This window comes from Panicum hallii, chromosome 5 (genome assembly GCF_002211085.1).
Source record: "Panicum hallii strain FIL2 chromosome 5, PHallii_v3.1, whole genome shotgun sequence".
Classification (NCBI taxonomy): domain Eukaryota; kingdom Viridiplantae; phylum Streptophyta; class Magnoliopsida; order Poales; family Poaceae; genus Panicum; species Panicum hallii.
The window spans coordinates 7,953,175-7,968,849 of NC_038046.1; the positions used below are offsets into that span (position 1 = coordinate 7,953,175).

A 15,675-nucleotide genomic window follows, 5' to 3' on the forward strand; every position below is an offset into this window, starting at 1 on the left:
GCAGAACAAGTTCATTACGTGCAGGGAAAAGAGTCGCGCCCACCCAGAAAGGAATGGCGGCCCAAGTCAACAAAAGCCGATAAGGAGGTATCGGCTGATAGGCATATGGTTTTCGTACTTCCTGCAGAGTTCCATGCTCGGACCCAGGAGGGGCCATCGGTAGCCCAACTTGATTTGGGACCTCGGCCGATGATATTCGAGAAGCCGCAAGCTAAGAACTACAAGCACCTGAAGGCTTTATATCTTAAAGGGTTTATTAATGGTCAGCCCGTTAATAAGATATTGGTGGATACGGGAGCGGCGGTCAACATTATGCCGTACTCAGTCCTGCGCCGTTTGGGGCGGTCCACTGCAGATTTAATCAAGACCAATGTCACGCTAAGTGATTTTAATGGGCAGACTTCAGAAGCCCAAGGAGTCCTCAGTGTGGATCTTGCCATTGGAAACAAAACTGTCCCGACTTCGTTCTTCGTCGTCAACAGCAAGAGCACCTACAATGTTCTACTTGGCAGGGATTGGATCCACACCAATTGTTGCATCCCTTCCATGATGCATCAATGTTTGATCCAATGGGATGGAGATGAGGTGGAAGTGGTCCAGGCAGACGACTCGATCGAAATTTCACATGCTGCCATGAGTATTTGGGATGCAGAGGACCAAGAGCCGATTTCAGGGATGAGCCTAGAAGGGTGTGACCGCATCGAGGCTACAAAAAATGGAGTAAGGCTGGTCTTATCCACCGGCCTCACAGAGTAAAGGAGCTGCCAGGAGCGACACGTTGTAGCAAAGCCATGGAGGCCGATTCTTGCAATCGGTCCCGAAAAATCGAATTTGTAAAGACAAGTGTTTTACATAGTTATTATGAGATGGCCAGCATTGGCAGCCGGCCTTGTTCTTTTTATAAAAACTTGGAAAACAATGGGATGTGTGGAACGGCCGACCTTAACGATCGGCCGAGTTTTTTTATGCTGTGTCCTTTCTCCATCTGCAGCGTTGATCTAACGGAAGAAGGGAAGTTAGGATATGGTTTCACATCGGCTGACGAACTTGAGGAGATAGATATTGGTCCTGGGGATAAGCCACGACCAACCTTCATAAGTAGGAAGTTGCACCCGTCACTACGAGAGCTGATGATAGCTTTGCTGAAGGGATATGCCGATTGCTTCGCCTGGGATTACACAGAGATGCCTGGACTGGATAGGAGTATAGTCGAGCATCGGCTCCCCCTTAAGAGTGGTTTTCGACCGTTCCAGCAGCGGGCACGGCAGATGAAAGCCGAAGTACTGGTTGAAGTAAAGAAAGAAGTGGAAAAGATATTGGAAGCTGGATTTATCAGGACTTGCAGGTACGTCGAATGGATTTCGAGCGTCGTGCCCGTACAAAAGAAAGACGGCCGATGGAGGGTGTGCGTGGATTTTAGGGATCTTAATAGAGCCACTCTGAAAGATGAATACCCGATGCCCATTGCAGAGACATTGATCAATGCTGCCGCCGGCCACAAGATTTTGAGTTTCATGGATGGTAATGCAGGATATAATCAAATCTTCATGGCCCCTGAAGATATACACAAAACTGCGTTCAGAGTGCCTGGGGCGGTGGGTTTGTTTGAGTATGTGGTTATGACTTTCGGCTTGAAGAATGCTGGTGCTACGTATCAGCGGGCTATGAACCACATCTTCCATGATTTGATCGGCAACCTAGTAGAGATTTATATCGATGACGTCATGGTTAAGTCAGCATCGGTCGAGGGACATCTGGACGACCTGCGGCGGGTTCTGGAACGAACTAGAAAGTTCGGGCTTAGGATGAACCCAAAGAAATGCGCCTTTGGTGTGTCAGCTGGGCAGTTCCTGGGATTTCTGGTTCATGAAAGAGGAATAGAAATTGGCCTGAAAAGTCAGGAAGCCGTACGCACCATGGTGCCACCCACCACCAAGAAAGAGCTCCAGCAGCTCATTGGTAAGATTAACTTTGTCAGAAGGTTTATCTCTAATCTATCTGGGCGAATTGAGCCTTTTATGGAGTTAGTCAAGACTAGAACCGATGCTGAGTTCCGCTGGGGGGCAGAACAGCAACAGGCATTTGAAGAAATCAAAGAATATTTGTCGAAACCGCCTGTGCTGGTGCCACCACAACAGGATAGACCATTCTATATATATTTATCAGTTGGCGACACTTCCATCGCTTCAGTGGTGGTACAACTATATGATGGCAAAGAGAGGGTGATCTTTTATCTCAGCAGAATGTTGTTGGATGCAGAAACAAGGTACCCCGACATGGAAAAGCTTTGTTTGTGTTTATTTTTTACATGCACCAAGCTTCGCCACATACTGCTATCGGCTGAAGTAATTGTCATCTGCAAATCGGACGTCATAAAGCACATGCTATCGGCTCCTGTATTAAAAGGCCGATTGGGGAAATGGATGTTCGCGTTATCGGAATTTGACATCCGATATCAACCTGCAAAAGCGGTTAAAGGGCAGGCGTTAGCGGATCTCATTGCTGAGAGGGTTAAAACCAATATTGCAGCACTTTCTATACAAGCCTGGGCTATGTACTTCGACGGATCAGTTTGTAGCGATGGATGTGGCATTGGCGTCTTACTGGTGTCGCCTCGGGGGGCAACGTATTCTTTCTCGATCAGATTACCCATCACCTATACCAATAATCTCACAGAATATGAGGCGGTACGTAAAGGCATGGAATTGCTTCTAGAGGCCGGAGCCGAAGCAGTGGAAATTTTTGGAGATTCGAAATTGGTCATTTCCCAGCTTACAGAAGAGTACAGATGCGAAAGTGAGATGCTGTTCCCAATGTGGGTCCAATGCCAGGAGCTAATAGCCTAGTTCAGGTACATTAATTTTTATTGGATACCTAGAGCTCGGAATGCAGAAGCTAATGACCTAGCACAGCTGGCTTCAGGGTATAAAGCCGATGGGTCAATTCATCAGGCATGTTTCCTGGACCAGGGAGATTGGAGAGCCGATATCTTCAATTATTTGAAGGATTCGGCTCGGGGGGCACCCAAGAGGATACGATACAAAGCTATGAAATACGTCCTCATAGGGGATGATATGTTCTACAGGACCTTAGAAGGGTTACTGCTTAAGTGTTTGGGGCCGGTTGAGTCCAATCGGCTCCTGCATGAAGTTCATGAAGGAACGTGTGGGACCCATCAGTCGGCCCACAAAATGAAGTGGCTAATTAGGCGATCAGGGTACTACTGGCCCACCATGCTTGAAGATTGTTTTAAGTATTATAAAGGGTGTCAAGCATGTCAGAGGTTCGGAAAGATCCAGATTGTGCCAGCGTCCGTTATGAACCCCATCATTAAACCATGGCCGTTCAGAGGCTGGGGTATGGACATGATCGGCAAAATTAATCCTCCATCCAATAAAGGTCATCAGTTCATTCTAGCCATCACGGATTATTTTACCAAATGGGTGGAAGCGGTCCCGATGAAGTCGGTGGCATCCAGGGATGTTATTCAGTTCGTCAAGGAGCACGTCATTCACAGATTCGGGATTCCACAGACTATTACAACAGATGGTGGCTCGGTTTTTATTTCAGAAGAATTCAAGAAGTTTGCTGCTGATATGGGAATCAAGCTGATTAGATCGTCTCCATATTATGCTCAGGCGAATGGACAGGCCGAAGCGTCCAACCAGAGTCTTATCAAGTTGATCAAAAGGAAGATTGATGAGTACCCTAGACGTTGGCACGAGGTCTTGTCAGAAGCACTTTGGGCATACCGAATATCATGTCACGGGGCGACAAAAACTTCTCCTTACCACCTGGTCTACGGACAGGAGGCTGTGTTACCATGGGAGGTTACGGCCGGGTCAAGGCGCGTAGAATTCCAGAATGACTTATCCGCTGAAGAATATGCTACTCTGATGAGTGATAATGTGGAAGACCTCACGGAGCTCAGGCTATGGTCACTAGAGAAGATTAAGGAGAATAAGGCTAAAGTGGCCCGTGCATATAATAAAAAGGTTAAGCCAAAGGAGTTCCAAGTAGGAGACTTGGTTTGGGAAGCAGTATTACCGTTGGGAACCAAAGACGCGGCATATGGCAAATGGTCCCCAAATTGGCATGGGCCGTACAGGGTTGACCAGGTCCTACCTGGGAACGCGTACATGCTTGAAGAATTGGACGGCGTTAAGTTTCCAGTAGCAGTCAACGGCCAACATCTTAAGAAATATTTCCCAAGTATGTGGGTTAATGAACAATGAAGCCGATGGCACCCATCAGGCCACAAGCCGATGCAGCCAGCAAGCTAATTAGGGGGGCAAAGGCTAAGTTGACAACGATCGGCGTTGGCAAGACAGGAAACGAAAAAGGGCCAATGAGTATTGATCGGCTCGACCAGATTAGAACAGCCGATGCGGTGCCATCGACTTTAGAAGTGTGCTTATGGCAATCAAGCATCACAGATTATCAAACAGCCGATGTACCACCATCGACTCTAGGTTCGCTACATAAAAACACCACAGGTTCACCACACAAACACAAAGTTTATCTCGGACAGGACTGCAGAAGGAAGGCGTCGATAGCAGCGATAGCATCAAGACGGATGCAGTCAACCTCAGCAAGTACCGCTTCGTCCTCTTCGTCTGCCCCCGGCACCACCTGTTCGTTTAAGCTGTTCAGCTCGGCCAAGTCCGTCTTCAGCTCGGTGGTCAAGACTTCTGCCTCCTGCTTGGAACCCGCGATGAGATCCTTCTCCTCCTGGATGCGCTGCTTGGTGGCCTGGACCTTAGCTTCAAGGTCTTCCAGTTCTTTCTCCAAGAGGCGAAGCCGATGGGCAGAAGCAGATGTGTCGATCTTAGCGTCGAGTGCGGCCTTCTTCTTGTTGATCGACTGGCACATCTCAGCGATAATGGTCCTTAAGAGTGATTGGGAACGCCGAGTCTCGATCCTGCGGCGAGCTTCTGCCACTTTCGCTTGAAAGGAAGAAAGGTACCCTGCTGGCAAGAGCTTGACCTGGAGGCTTATAGGGAGCTGGGAGTTGACCTCGTCGAGGATCTGCTTGATTGCACTGGAATCCTGAATCAAGGCGGAGATGGAACCCGACAGAAGATCCTTCATGCGGAGAAGTTGATCGGCAGTGCTGGCTAGGCCTGAGGAAGAGTCATCGGCCTCCAATATTGTTGACCCGATCGAGGCAGGGTCAAACGCAAGGAGCTCCGAAAGATCCAGGTTCTGAAGGAAAAGAGGGTGAGACAGGCATTACGGGAAAAGACCAAAATGGCTACAAAGAAAAGACGTACCTGTCTTGAAAAGGAAGCGGCGATGGCCAACGAAGGGGCGATCGGCTCCCGGGAGTGCATTCCTTCCGAGGAATGAACGGTGGCGGCAGAGGCCACACGGATTGCACCTCCAGAGGGAGAGGCAACAGCCGATGGGGCAGCAGTCGGCTCTACGGAAGCAACAGCCGATGAAATGGCGATCGGCTCCGCTAGGCGTACCTCTCGTACAGGAGAATCGGCAATAGCTGAGGCTGGAGAGGGTCCTTCTAAACAGGGCCCAACAAGGGGTATAGTTGCGACCGGCGCCTGCAGACCCGGCGAAGCAGTTAGGACAGCAGTCGATGCAGAAGGGTCCTCCAAGATTGTTGCACCAGGGTCACGAAGAGTGATCAAGACCTCCGAAGAAGAACCTTTCTGGCACGGGGGCTCCTCCCCGCTGGAGACTTCTACAACGGCAGGCTACAAGAAAAGAGAGCATCATTAAAAGGGATATGAACAGGAACCCGATTGAAAAGCGGGAGGAGGGGCCAAACCTGGTTGGTGACTGGAGATGGTGGATTAGGGGAGGACGGCGCAGCTTCCTTCCGGACCTTTCTGACGAGAGTCTTCCTCGTCTTAGTGCGGGCCCGGGGGACAGCAGCTTCAGAAAGCCATTTTCGCTTGGGGGTCAACTTAGCGGTGCTCGGCTGAATCTGCATCACACTTTTTGATGGAGGGGGTGCGTTCCTGCCAAAAAGGACCACAGGAGCGACCGCCCGGAAACAAAAAGGCGATCCATCCTCGTTCATCGGCTCTGGGCCATCTTCTTGCTGCAGAAACAAGATGGATTCAGGAGGGGTCTAGCAAAGTTTAAAGAAGGAACGTCAATCTAAAAGTCGGTACCTCTCCAGCGGGAATGGCATATTCGGGGTGGATCTGCTGTAGCATCGGACCCAGAGCTCTTCGGAAAACGTGAGTTTTCCACATTGTCCACCATCCCTCAAAGTCGACAGCCGAAGAGGTAAAGGTAAAATTGGCAGGAACGGATAAGGAAAGGTCTGTAAACAGGCTATAGCATCTTTGGGCGGTCAGAGCGTCAGGGAGATCCACCCTGTTTGATGTCAGCAAGTGGAGAAGGAAGTGGGGAGGTACCTGTGCAAGGCCAAATTGCCGGGCTGCTACGACCGGCTGGTAAAACTCATAACCGGGTTTAAGGATCCGGTTAGAGGTACTCATGCCGACTGGGAGAAGGCAGGGCCGAACCATAATGGAATAAAGGTGCCTAGTGTCAGCATCATAAGCAATATCAGCCAAACGGAAGGTAGCCGGGTTCTCGAAGAGTTCAGAATCAGCATAAGGAAGAAAGTCTGGGTTATCAAGGCCTTTATAGAAAATCTTAAACCAACGGGAAGCATCTGGAGGATTCAATTTCCCATCAGGGAGACTGTATAAGGCCTGCCCGAAACTAGTGCACCTAATCTGTCTCCCACTCAGATCAGGGAAGGAATTGCCGACTAAGGAAGGGAAATCAGGGTCAGAATTGTGGAAATAAAGACGAGCCCACAACTGGATGAACCACCATGGGCCACCAGTTCTGATTTTTTTCTGAGTAAGAAGGCTGGAAGTCATCAGATGGAGATATCTGTAAAGTTCCCCCAGAAATAGTTTACCGAGGCCAACAGGTTGACCCTTGGCCAGTTCATAAGCCAAAGAGAGGTAGTTCTTGGTCGGGGCAAGGGAAGGGCCACAGAAGAGGAAGTGTTCAAGCCATAGGTTCAGAAAGGCCGTGTGCTCCTTCTCCTATACAGGGCCCTTGTTTTTCTGGTGTTGGCTCAGGTATGTGCTCCAGTTGGTGCATTCAGTTTTTGAAGACAGTTTGTAAGGGACTACATGGAGGCTGTAGGCAGAAGGGCAGGCTGAAGATATGTTTAGGCCGGTGATCATCACAACATCTAGCAATGTTGGTGCCAATGGGCCATGCCCGAAGAGGAAGCAATTCAAGGCGTCAGACCAGAAATAGCCGATGGTCTTTAGAAGGTTCTCATCTTTTTCAAGGGGGGAGAGGGACAGAGACAGAGCATCGGCTATCCCGATTGATTCCCATAAGGGTTGGTAGGTGTTCGCTACCCTATTGTACCAAGCTGTCCAGCCTTCAGGGGGGTTTGGCCAGGCGCGGAGGCTATCCGACCAAGATTCTAGGTCTACATCCTGGCTCACAAAGGGGATCCGGTTGGCTTCGCACGAGATCAGATCTATGGGTCTCTCATAGGAACGAGGTCCGAGACAGAAGGAATTGGGGGAAGAAGGGTGCGGCAAGAAGATATCGGAAGCCTGAAAAACCCCAAGAAATCAAGATTGCCGAGGAAAAAGTCATTTAACTGCGCAGTGAAAATTTGCGGATGCTGCATTAAATTAATGGGGGTCGGAGTTTACCTTCAGACCAAAGGCGGCGGCGGCGGTACGCGAGGATTCCGCCATCGGGAATCTTGAATCGAGACCCTGGAGAGTGGATCTAGGTTCGGCGGTGCAAGATCGGACGGGTGTCTCAAGGACTAGGGGGGATCTTGCGGCTAGGGTTTGTGAGCGAAAAGGAGATCGGAGTTAACCCTTAGAGATTTGCGCTGGATTGAAAGGCCGGCAGAAGGTAAAGTAAATTGAAGGGCGGTTTCAGATCCGTATTGGTATATCCTAAAGCCGATGCGTTGCCATCGGCTCTTGAACAAATTATTGTGCACAAGAAAAGGGGCTAATACAAAAGCAGATTCCATTCACAGCAAGGCAGTAAAACAAAAGAAGAGCTAACTACTCCTAAAGATGACCTAGCAGGGATACTACGGTCTACCACCAGTACACATCAGAGGTCTTGCGGCGCTTGGATGGTGGAGCAACGCTAGTGCCACTACTGCTGCTACCGTTGTGGCCATCGTCGTCGTCCCCGCCACTGCTGCTGGTGAAGCTGTCATCATCGTCGGCTCCTTCGCGGCCGTCGGAAGTGTCGTCCGATGACCTGTCAAAAAGAAAGGTACCTGCCATCGGATCCTCCTCGGAAGAGATGGAATCGGTTTCTTCCTCTGAGAGAGAAAGGTCCTCTCCCCAAAGGGCATCGTCTTCCTCTTCCTCCAGCTCGGCTCCGAGGAGGAGTGCGAGATCCTCGCCATCAGTCAAAGATTCGTCGTCCTCCGACTGGTAATGGAAGTCCCACTCCTCCGCATCCCAATGCAGGGGAGCACGGACCTCATAAGCGGCGATTGGGTCATATTCTGGAGTTGGTTCTCGTGTTGTTTCGGATTCATAAGAGATGACAGAGGAGGCAGAGGAGGAAGAGGCCATGGTAAAGGAAGGGAGGAGGAGTTGGCAATGGTCGTGAGGGGAAGTGGTTAAGGAAAGTGCTGGAAACAAATTTATAAAAGCCAACGAGTGGGTGAAATGAATCGGCACCATAACGATTCCCTAGGAAGCCGGCGCAGAGCGGTCACGTCCGTCGGAAGTCGAAAGGGCATGGTTGTACGGATCGGAAGACGAAGGGTCAAGGCGGTGATGATTTTGGAATTACCATTACCGAAACCAGGAGGGCATGTGTTATCGCCGTATTTTGACCGGGCCAGAAGTGGGCCATGGAGCAAGATGGGCTTAGAAGGCAGTCATGACAAGCTTGCGAATTGGGCCTTGTGCGGATAATGGAAGCCAGTAAGGCCGTGTAAGTTAGGAATAAGCAGTTAAGATTCGTGTCGTATTAGGTTAGGGTTAGTTAAAGAGAATAAGTCTACGGACTATAAATATGTACCATGAATAAACAAGAAAGACAGAATCGTTCATCATCAACTCTCGGCGTATCGCCTCCCCTGTTCTAGGGTTTTTCATCGGGTAAGTGCCATGCGACCCCGATCACGTTCTGCGTGATCGGGGTAGCATCACCCTTGCTCGTTCGCTTATGCGTTGCTCGTTCTGAAGCCTTGTAGATGGCGAGTAGCGTTATCTATCTTAGCATGCGTAGAGTAATCTATTCCTTTTATGCTTTAATCATGCTTTATGTGTTGCTCTCGTATGTTTGATCGTTGTGTCCGTTCATGGATACGATGGTTTTGTCTTGTTTCATAGTTATCAGTAGATCCAATCTGTTATGGCTGGTTTCTATTTAGTTAGAAGCTTGGTTTGATATGTGCATGATTAGGCCTTGCAAACGAGTTGAATGATCCGATGATATGCTTTGTATCGGCTTGTTGCTTGAATAGAGGTTGTTTCAGGAATCGGCTTTTCGGTTGTTTCTTCGATCTCTGTTTAGATCGTTATTCCGATGCCTTCGCGTATTTATTAGGCTCAATTACGTGTAGGATGTTCCGATCGTGCAGTGAGAGCTTAGTCGTCGTAGATTGGATTAGATCGTTATTTATGAGGCAAGTTTTATTTGGATATATATGTGTATATGTTTCTATGTTGCCCGTTCCAAGGATCCGATCCGGTATTGATGCAATCGGCTCTTCATAGCCGATACCGGGGAGGAGGTGATGAGCCGATCACGGCTCGGACTAATCTTTACACATGTCTATGCACGCAGGAGTTTGACACGTCACACCTTCCTGATCGGGTGCAGGATCAGGTGGCACGCCTAGCGACTCTCAGCCAGGGCGTGCGCCGGATCACTGGGCCGTTGACCGAGGGACCGGGGCCCACCAGCCGTCCCGGAAGCCTCCCGGCTCCTCGTGTTGCCTGTCGCTGCCCGCCGGTGGGTTTTGACCGACAACAGTGGGTTTGAGCCCGTCGAGCTCCCTACGCTGAGCCAGTCCGTGGGTTCGCTGTGGATCGAGCTCGGTGGGTCCTTACCTCCAAAGGCAATCTTTTTTTAATCTTTTCAATCTTTTGCAGCAAATCTTCTTGCAGCTATCACGGTGATGTAAGAAATATTTCATCCCTTCCTTATTATTTTTTAGGCATATAGTACGCTAATAATATATGCATTTTGAGTGAATGCGTCCAATAAATATCCCATGTATTTCATCAATTATTTTCATATTTGATTTGATTTACTAATTCCTTTACTAGTCTATAAACTCTATAAAGAATATAAAAATTCATCCACTAATTTCATATAATCATGCTGATGTTCAACCGGTTTGATTTTGTAATCTAAGAAATAAGAAATTCGATTAGCTTGTATTAGATTAGATTGGGTTGCTATGATATACTAATAAATAAATTAAAATTTTAATAGTTTTGGTGCAATCCATTTATTTTTAAATAATTATTTTTTTAAATATATGCTTGTGGCACGTACATCTGCACCAGTTTACTCTATAACAAGGAAAAAAAATGTCATTCGTGGTAGGAGTCTAGGAGACGTCAGAGAGGAGTTGCAGTGCGCACGTGACATGCCTCTGTAATTCATGGCTCAAAGGCATATTATTTCGTGGGCCATATTCCTTTCTCTGGGAGGCTCGTGGGTCCGATTCCTACTGTGCTGGACCAAACACAACCAAACAATAGCCTCTCTCTCCGTGGCTGCTTTCGCACGCAGGTCCAAGAGTTGGGCCCAATACTGCTAAAATACTGTAGCCGGGCCTCACACCACAAGTCACGGCGCGGAACCCACCTGGGCCCCGCGGGCGGAAGGTCTCGCCCAACTTTTTGACAACGCCGTGGCAGCGGAAGAAATGCAGGTACCTGACCAAGCGGGCGGAGTGGACCATGACGAACGAACCCGCACGGCCACACACCCCCATGGCCAGCCCCAGCGTCGCGACGCGCGGGCGGCCGCCGCGCGACCACGACCATGCCCGTGGCGCGCGGTGTGCTCCCGCACCGCAACCCGAGAGCGGCCTACCGCCTACCTGCAGGCTGCAGCCACTACGGGCTACGGCGAGCGGCTGCCTGCAGTGGACTGATGATTACAGCGCGTGCGTAGTAGGCCGCCGCTGTATAAAGCTCCGCGTGCCCCGGGGGCGCGGCTCCGGTCTGCCCCTTGTTCCTATCGCGTGGTGCGACCCGGGATCCCCTCGTGCTCCCCTGTCCCCCTCCGCCGCCCTGAGGGGAGGACCCAGCAGATCCCATCGAAATTCACGGCCGCATCAAGGCCGGCCCTCCCCGGCTCCCGGCGACGACCAATTCTCCCCCTGGTATGGCATCTCTGACTCGCTGCACCCAATTGCTGTTCATCGTTTCTTTCAAGTACTCCCGGCTAGTCGGCGGTCTTATTGGCTTAAGGTTCGAGGTCGGCTTCTTGGCCGGCTGATTCCGCGATGCTGAGTTCCCGGGCGAGTTCTTGCCTCTAGGATTGTTGGTTGGTGTTTCTTGGGTTAAGTGATTTCCGTGAGCTAACCGAGCAACCGTGATGAGTTTGTTAGGTGTGTCGCCGTGAGTTGTTTGATCACTCTGAATCTAACATGAAGGTGCAACTACTGTTGGCCATGGGTGGCCACATGATGGAGCACCCTAAGTATTGCAGAGACTGAATTTCCCCTGTTAGCGGTATGTAGAGTTGGAAATTCTGTGAAAGGATGCTTAGGCATCGAATTGTGATATTCCTTCTACTGATTTCGTAGATAGGTAGATCGTGGGTGTGCTTTTCTTTTCACTCTATGCTCGCTTGCAAAGGAGATTTGTGTTTCTGAACACATGTAGAACTGCCAAGCAGGAAAGGCGGTTCTCCTGATATGTTTGAATGGGGGGAGGGTAGTTATGTAACTATTGAAGGCACATACAGCATATTTATGCAATGTCTTGATGGTACTTTGCAGAAGTAGATTAGCTTTCTGATGCGGTTTTATGGTTCATAATTAGTGGAGCTGTACAGAACCACCGTACACCAATTACTTTTCAATATAGCTGAACTGCATCAATGATTGTTTTGGGGGTACAATTTACGTTACTCCATCTATTCCTTGCTGTCGAAAAATGGGGATCTTTCATTTGTCCTGTGCATGCTTGGACATACATGCTGCACAATACGACATAGATGGTTGTGCGGCATTTGAGTAGTAGAATTTGATTTGGATAATTGGATGTGGGGTGATGACTTGTGCAATAATTGTTGTATCTGATGGAGTGTCGCGACTCATGCAGATGCCCTAAAGGCGTCAATTGGGTTGAGAGCTGATAGTTTGGTAGCCGTCAGCCGAGTGGTTGAGTTGTGTATTCTGGGTGGTTGCTTCCATATGGTCTTCCCAATTGTAGCTAGGATTTAGTTGGCTGCAAGCTGTTGGACCAGCGCAATAACTGCTGTATTTTTCTAGGGTAATAACTGCCATGTTGGATGGCATTTCTAAAGTCACACGGATACACTAAAGCTACTAATCATCTCGAGAGTTGAGATTCGATGGAAAAGTGGAAATCTGTCGCTACTCGCTAGATGCTCAGCCATACAGCCATGTGTCTGCGATTGTGTAGCTTCATGCAGAGTCACGGAGAAGATGAGATAATAGAAGGTCTGGGTTTGTGTATGTGAATCCTGTGTTTTCCCGCTGATATGCATAAAGTTCATGTCATGTCCTGTAATGGTAGATTTTTGCTGGCCAAGATTGGCGGTCACCTTGCAATATTGCAAAGCTTCTGACGGAACTGAAATTAAGTGATACCGTTTCTTGAATAGCAACAGCATGCTTACAGCTGATCAGTAATGTTGGCCATTATTGGTGGTCACCTTGCAATATTGCTAAGCTTCTGATGGAACTGAAATTAAGTGATAGCTTTTCTTTCAAGTAAATTGTGCTAACTCTGAAGTCTTGAATAGCAACAGCATGCTTACATCTGATCAGTAATGTTGATTTTTTTGCAGTTGTCGTTTCTCCTACCCTTCATGATGTTTAGATAATCAGCGGTGCTGGGTTTTAGCCCTGTTTTGAAATTTTAAGTTCTGCTAAGGATTCAGTCTTAGCCGTGAAAGATGAATGGCTCAAATGGTTCCCAAGAGCATCATGTCAGTGGAGAGGAGGAGGGAGTGCATCATGTTAGCCGGCCCATTCTGAACCATGGACCAAAGCACCGTCCATTGACCCCCATGAGGCGTTGCCGTGGTGTAGCATGTGTAGCGATTATACTGTCAACAGCATTCTTATTGATAGTCTACTTGGCCCCTATTACTACTTTTGTTGTGCGGCTGTTCAGCGTGCATTACAGCCGAAAGGCGACTTCCATTCTGTTTGGAATTTGGTTATCTTTATGGCCATTCTTGTTCGAGAAGATAAACAAAACCAAGGTTGTCTTCTCTGGTGAAAACGTGACTCCAAAAAGGCGTGTATTGTTATTTGCTAACCACAGGACTGAAGTTGACTGGATGTACTTGTGGGATCTTGCACTGAGGAAAGGCTATTTAGGATATATCAAGTACATACTTAAGAGCAGCTTGATGAAGTTACCTATTTTTAGCTGGGCATTTCACATTTTTGAGTTTATCCCGGTAGAACGGAAATGGGAGATTGATGAAGCAATTATCCAGAACAAATTATCAAAATTTAAGAACCCCAGAGATCCTATCTGGTTGGCGGTTTTTCCTGAAGGCACAGATTATACGTAAGGCATAATTATCTTTGAAATTAATTGTTTGCATATTTGTCATGTAATCCACATGCATGACTGAATATATACTTAATCACATATATTCAATGTCTTAAATTTCCGTAGTTACTGATTACCAAATCAAACATTATATGTGGTCATCCATTTCTACATTGCTTCTATGTGTTGCTTGTCATTTTATTGAATGTGCATGATTCTTCCTCTTTTCCTATATTTGGTTGCTGATTTCTCATTCTATCTTAGTGAGAAGAAATGCATCAAGAGCCAAGAGTACGCTTCAGAGCATGGTTTGCCTAAGCTAGAACATGTCCTCCTACCAAAGACAAAGGGGTTCATTTGTTGCTTGCAACAGCTGAGGAGTTCCTTAGATGCAGGTGAACACCATGTTCCCCCCTTCTTCTCGTTCCATGCATGCATGATACATTTGCTGCATGATGTGTGTTACTGTCACTAGATTTCTTCTTTTTTCCTTTAGCAGCAGAGTATTTATCAACTAATAGCTATAAACCTACATTAGAAAGTTCATCTCTTGAGTTTCAGAAGTTGTATACTTGTATCCATTATATGAGATCTTAATTCTTAAAAATTCTCTGTCAAATTGTTATGCTTTGAGTATGTTATAAGCATTCTTAGAACCCATAGAGGTTCTGAAAAAGATCACATGTGGTGTTAATTGTGAAAAATTTATATTCACACTGTGCTATTGTTATGGTTTTGTCTTGAGTAGAAATTACATGGGTTTCAGCTCCTGACATAGAATGAAATACATTCTTTACTATTATAGCCATCTAATTATAATTTTGAGTTAATGAAACGGGCGTATTTTGCTTCCAAAGTGAAGTAAACAAGTCAGGTGTTGTACAGTGTTTGTGTGATCCAGTTATTAGTATCTGATCCAGTATGTATGTACTATCATTTCCAAAATATCTCATCATTGTTACTGATAGGACCAATATACTTGAATTCCCTAACCTGAATCATAACTGCAATTTCAACTGCATAGCTACTTTGTAGTTTCCGAAGTGGTTCTTTTCCATTTCTGCAATGTGTTTTGGCTAAATTTTACTCTTGTTTATATTTGACTCCTGAGTCTTGACATGCCGTTCTTGCAGTTTATGATGTCACAATCGCATACAAGCATCGACTGCCAGATTTTCTGGACAATGTATATGGCGTTGATCCCTCTGAAGTCCACATCCACATCAAGACGGTTCAGCTCTCTGACATCCCCACATCAGAGGACGAAATAACTGAATGGATGATAGAGAGGTTCAGGCAGAAGGACCAGCTCCTGTCAGATTTTGTCGCGAAGGGCCACTTCCCTGACGAAGGAACTGAAGGAGATCTATCCACGCCGAAGTGCCTAGCAAACTTTTTCACCATAGTCGGCTTGACGGGCATCTGCCTGTACCTAACTCTTTGCTCGTCTGTGTGGTTCAAGGTATATGTCGTAGCAAGCTGCGCTTACCTCTCCTTTGTTACCTATTACTCCATACTACCACCACAACTGGTAGGTTCGCCGGAGGGTGCCAAAAAGGCTGTGTAGAAGATGATGTAGCTTGTGACTGAAAAGTATATCCGCCAAAGATGTTTACTGCTGGAAGTCATGGCGTGTGCCATCTTAAGATTTCCCTTCTGCTGTAGAGCGATGATATGTGTATGGAGAAATTTTATAGCGGTTCATAGGAGGGCTATTATCTGAAGGCGGTGAAACGTGCTGTGAGCTAACATGATACAGGACGGAGCTCATTTGCATCCGTAGTTCCATTATATGTCTTGACTGGAAATGCGATGAGCTGATCTTTTCTGTGCTTAACCACTGGACCGCTAGTTCCCGATGACGGGCTGGAGGTGTAGAGCTCCGTGCAAATTGATCAACGCATTCCTTTTCTTAACTCATCACATACACGGATTGAACGCCGTTGTGGCGGGCGGT

General features: G+C 47.6%; 1 protein-coding gene across 3 annotated transcripts; it reads left to right on the forward strand.

The window, feature by feature from the left end:
- The first annotated feature begins 10,923 nt into the window (after positions 1-10,923).
- LOC112894201 (probable 1-acyl-sn-glycerol-3-phosphate acyltransferase 5) lies at positions 10,924-15,526 on the forward strand. Of its 3 annotated transcripts, XM_025961833.1 has the most exons (5): positions 11,215-11,341; positions 12,458-12,649; positions 13,000-13,733; positions 13,983-14,113; positions 14,852-15,509. In XM_025961833.1, exons 3-5 carry the CDS (start codon positions 13,108-13,110, stop codon positions 15,283-15,285), a joined length of 1,191 nt encoding a protein of 396 aa, XP_025817618.1. In that variant the 5' UTR covers positions 11,215-11,341; positions 12,458-12,649; positions 13,000-13,107; the 3' UTR covers positions 15,286-15,509. The 3 variants fall into 3 exon arrangements, with proteins under 3 accessions (XP_025817619.1, XP_025817617.1, XP_025817618.1); XM_025961832.1 differs by lacking the exon at positions 12,458-12,649 and having other exon boundaries at positions 11,190-11,341; XM_025961834.1 differs by lacking the exons at positions 12,458-12,649; positions 13,000-13,733 and having other exon boundaries at positions 10,924-11,341; positions 14,852-15,526.
- The last annotated feature ends 149 nt before the right edge of the window (positions 15,527-15,675 follow it).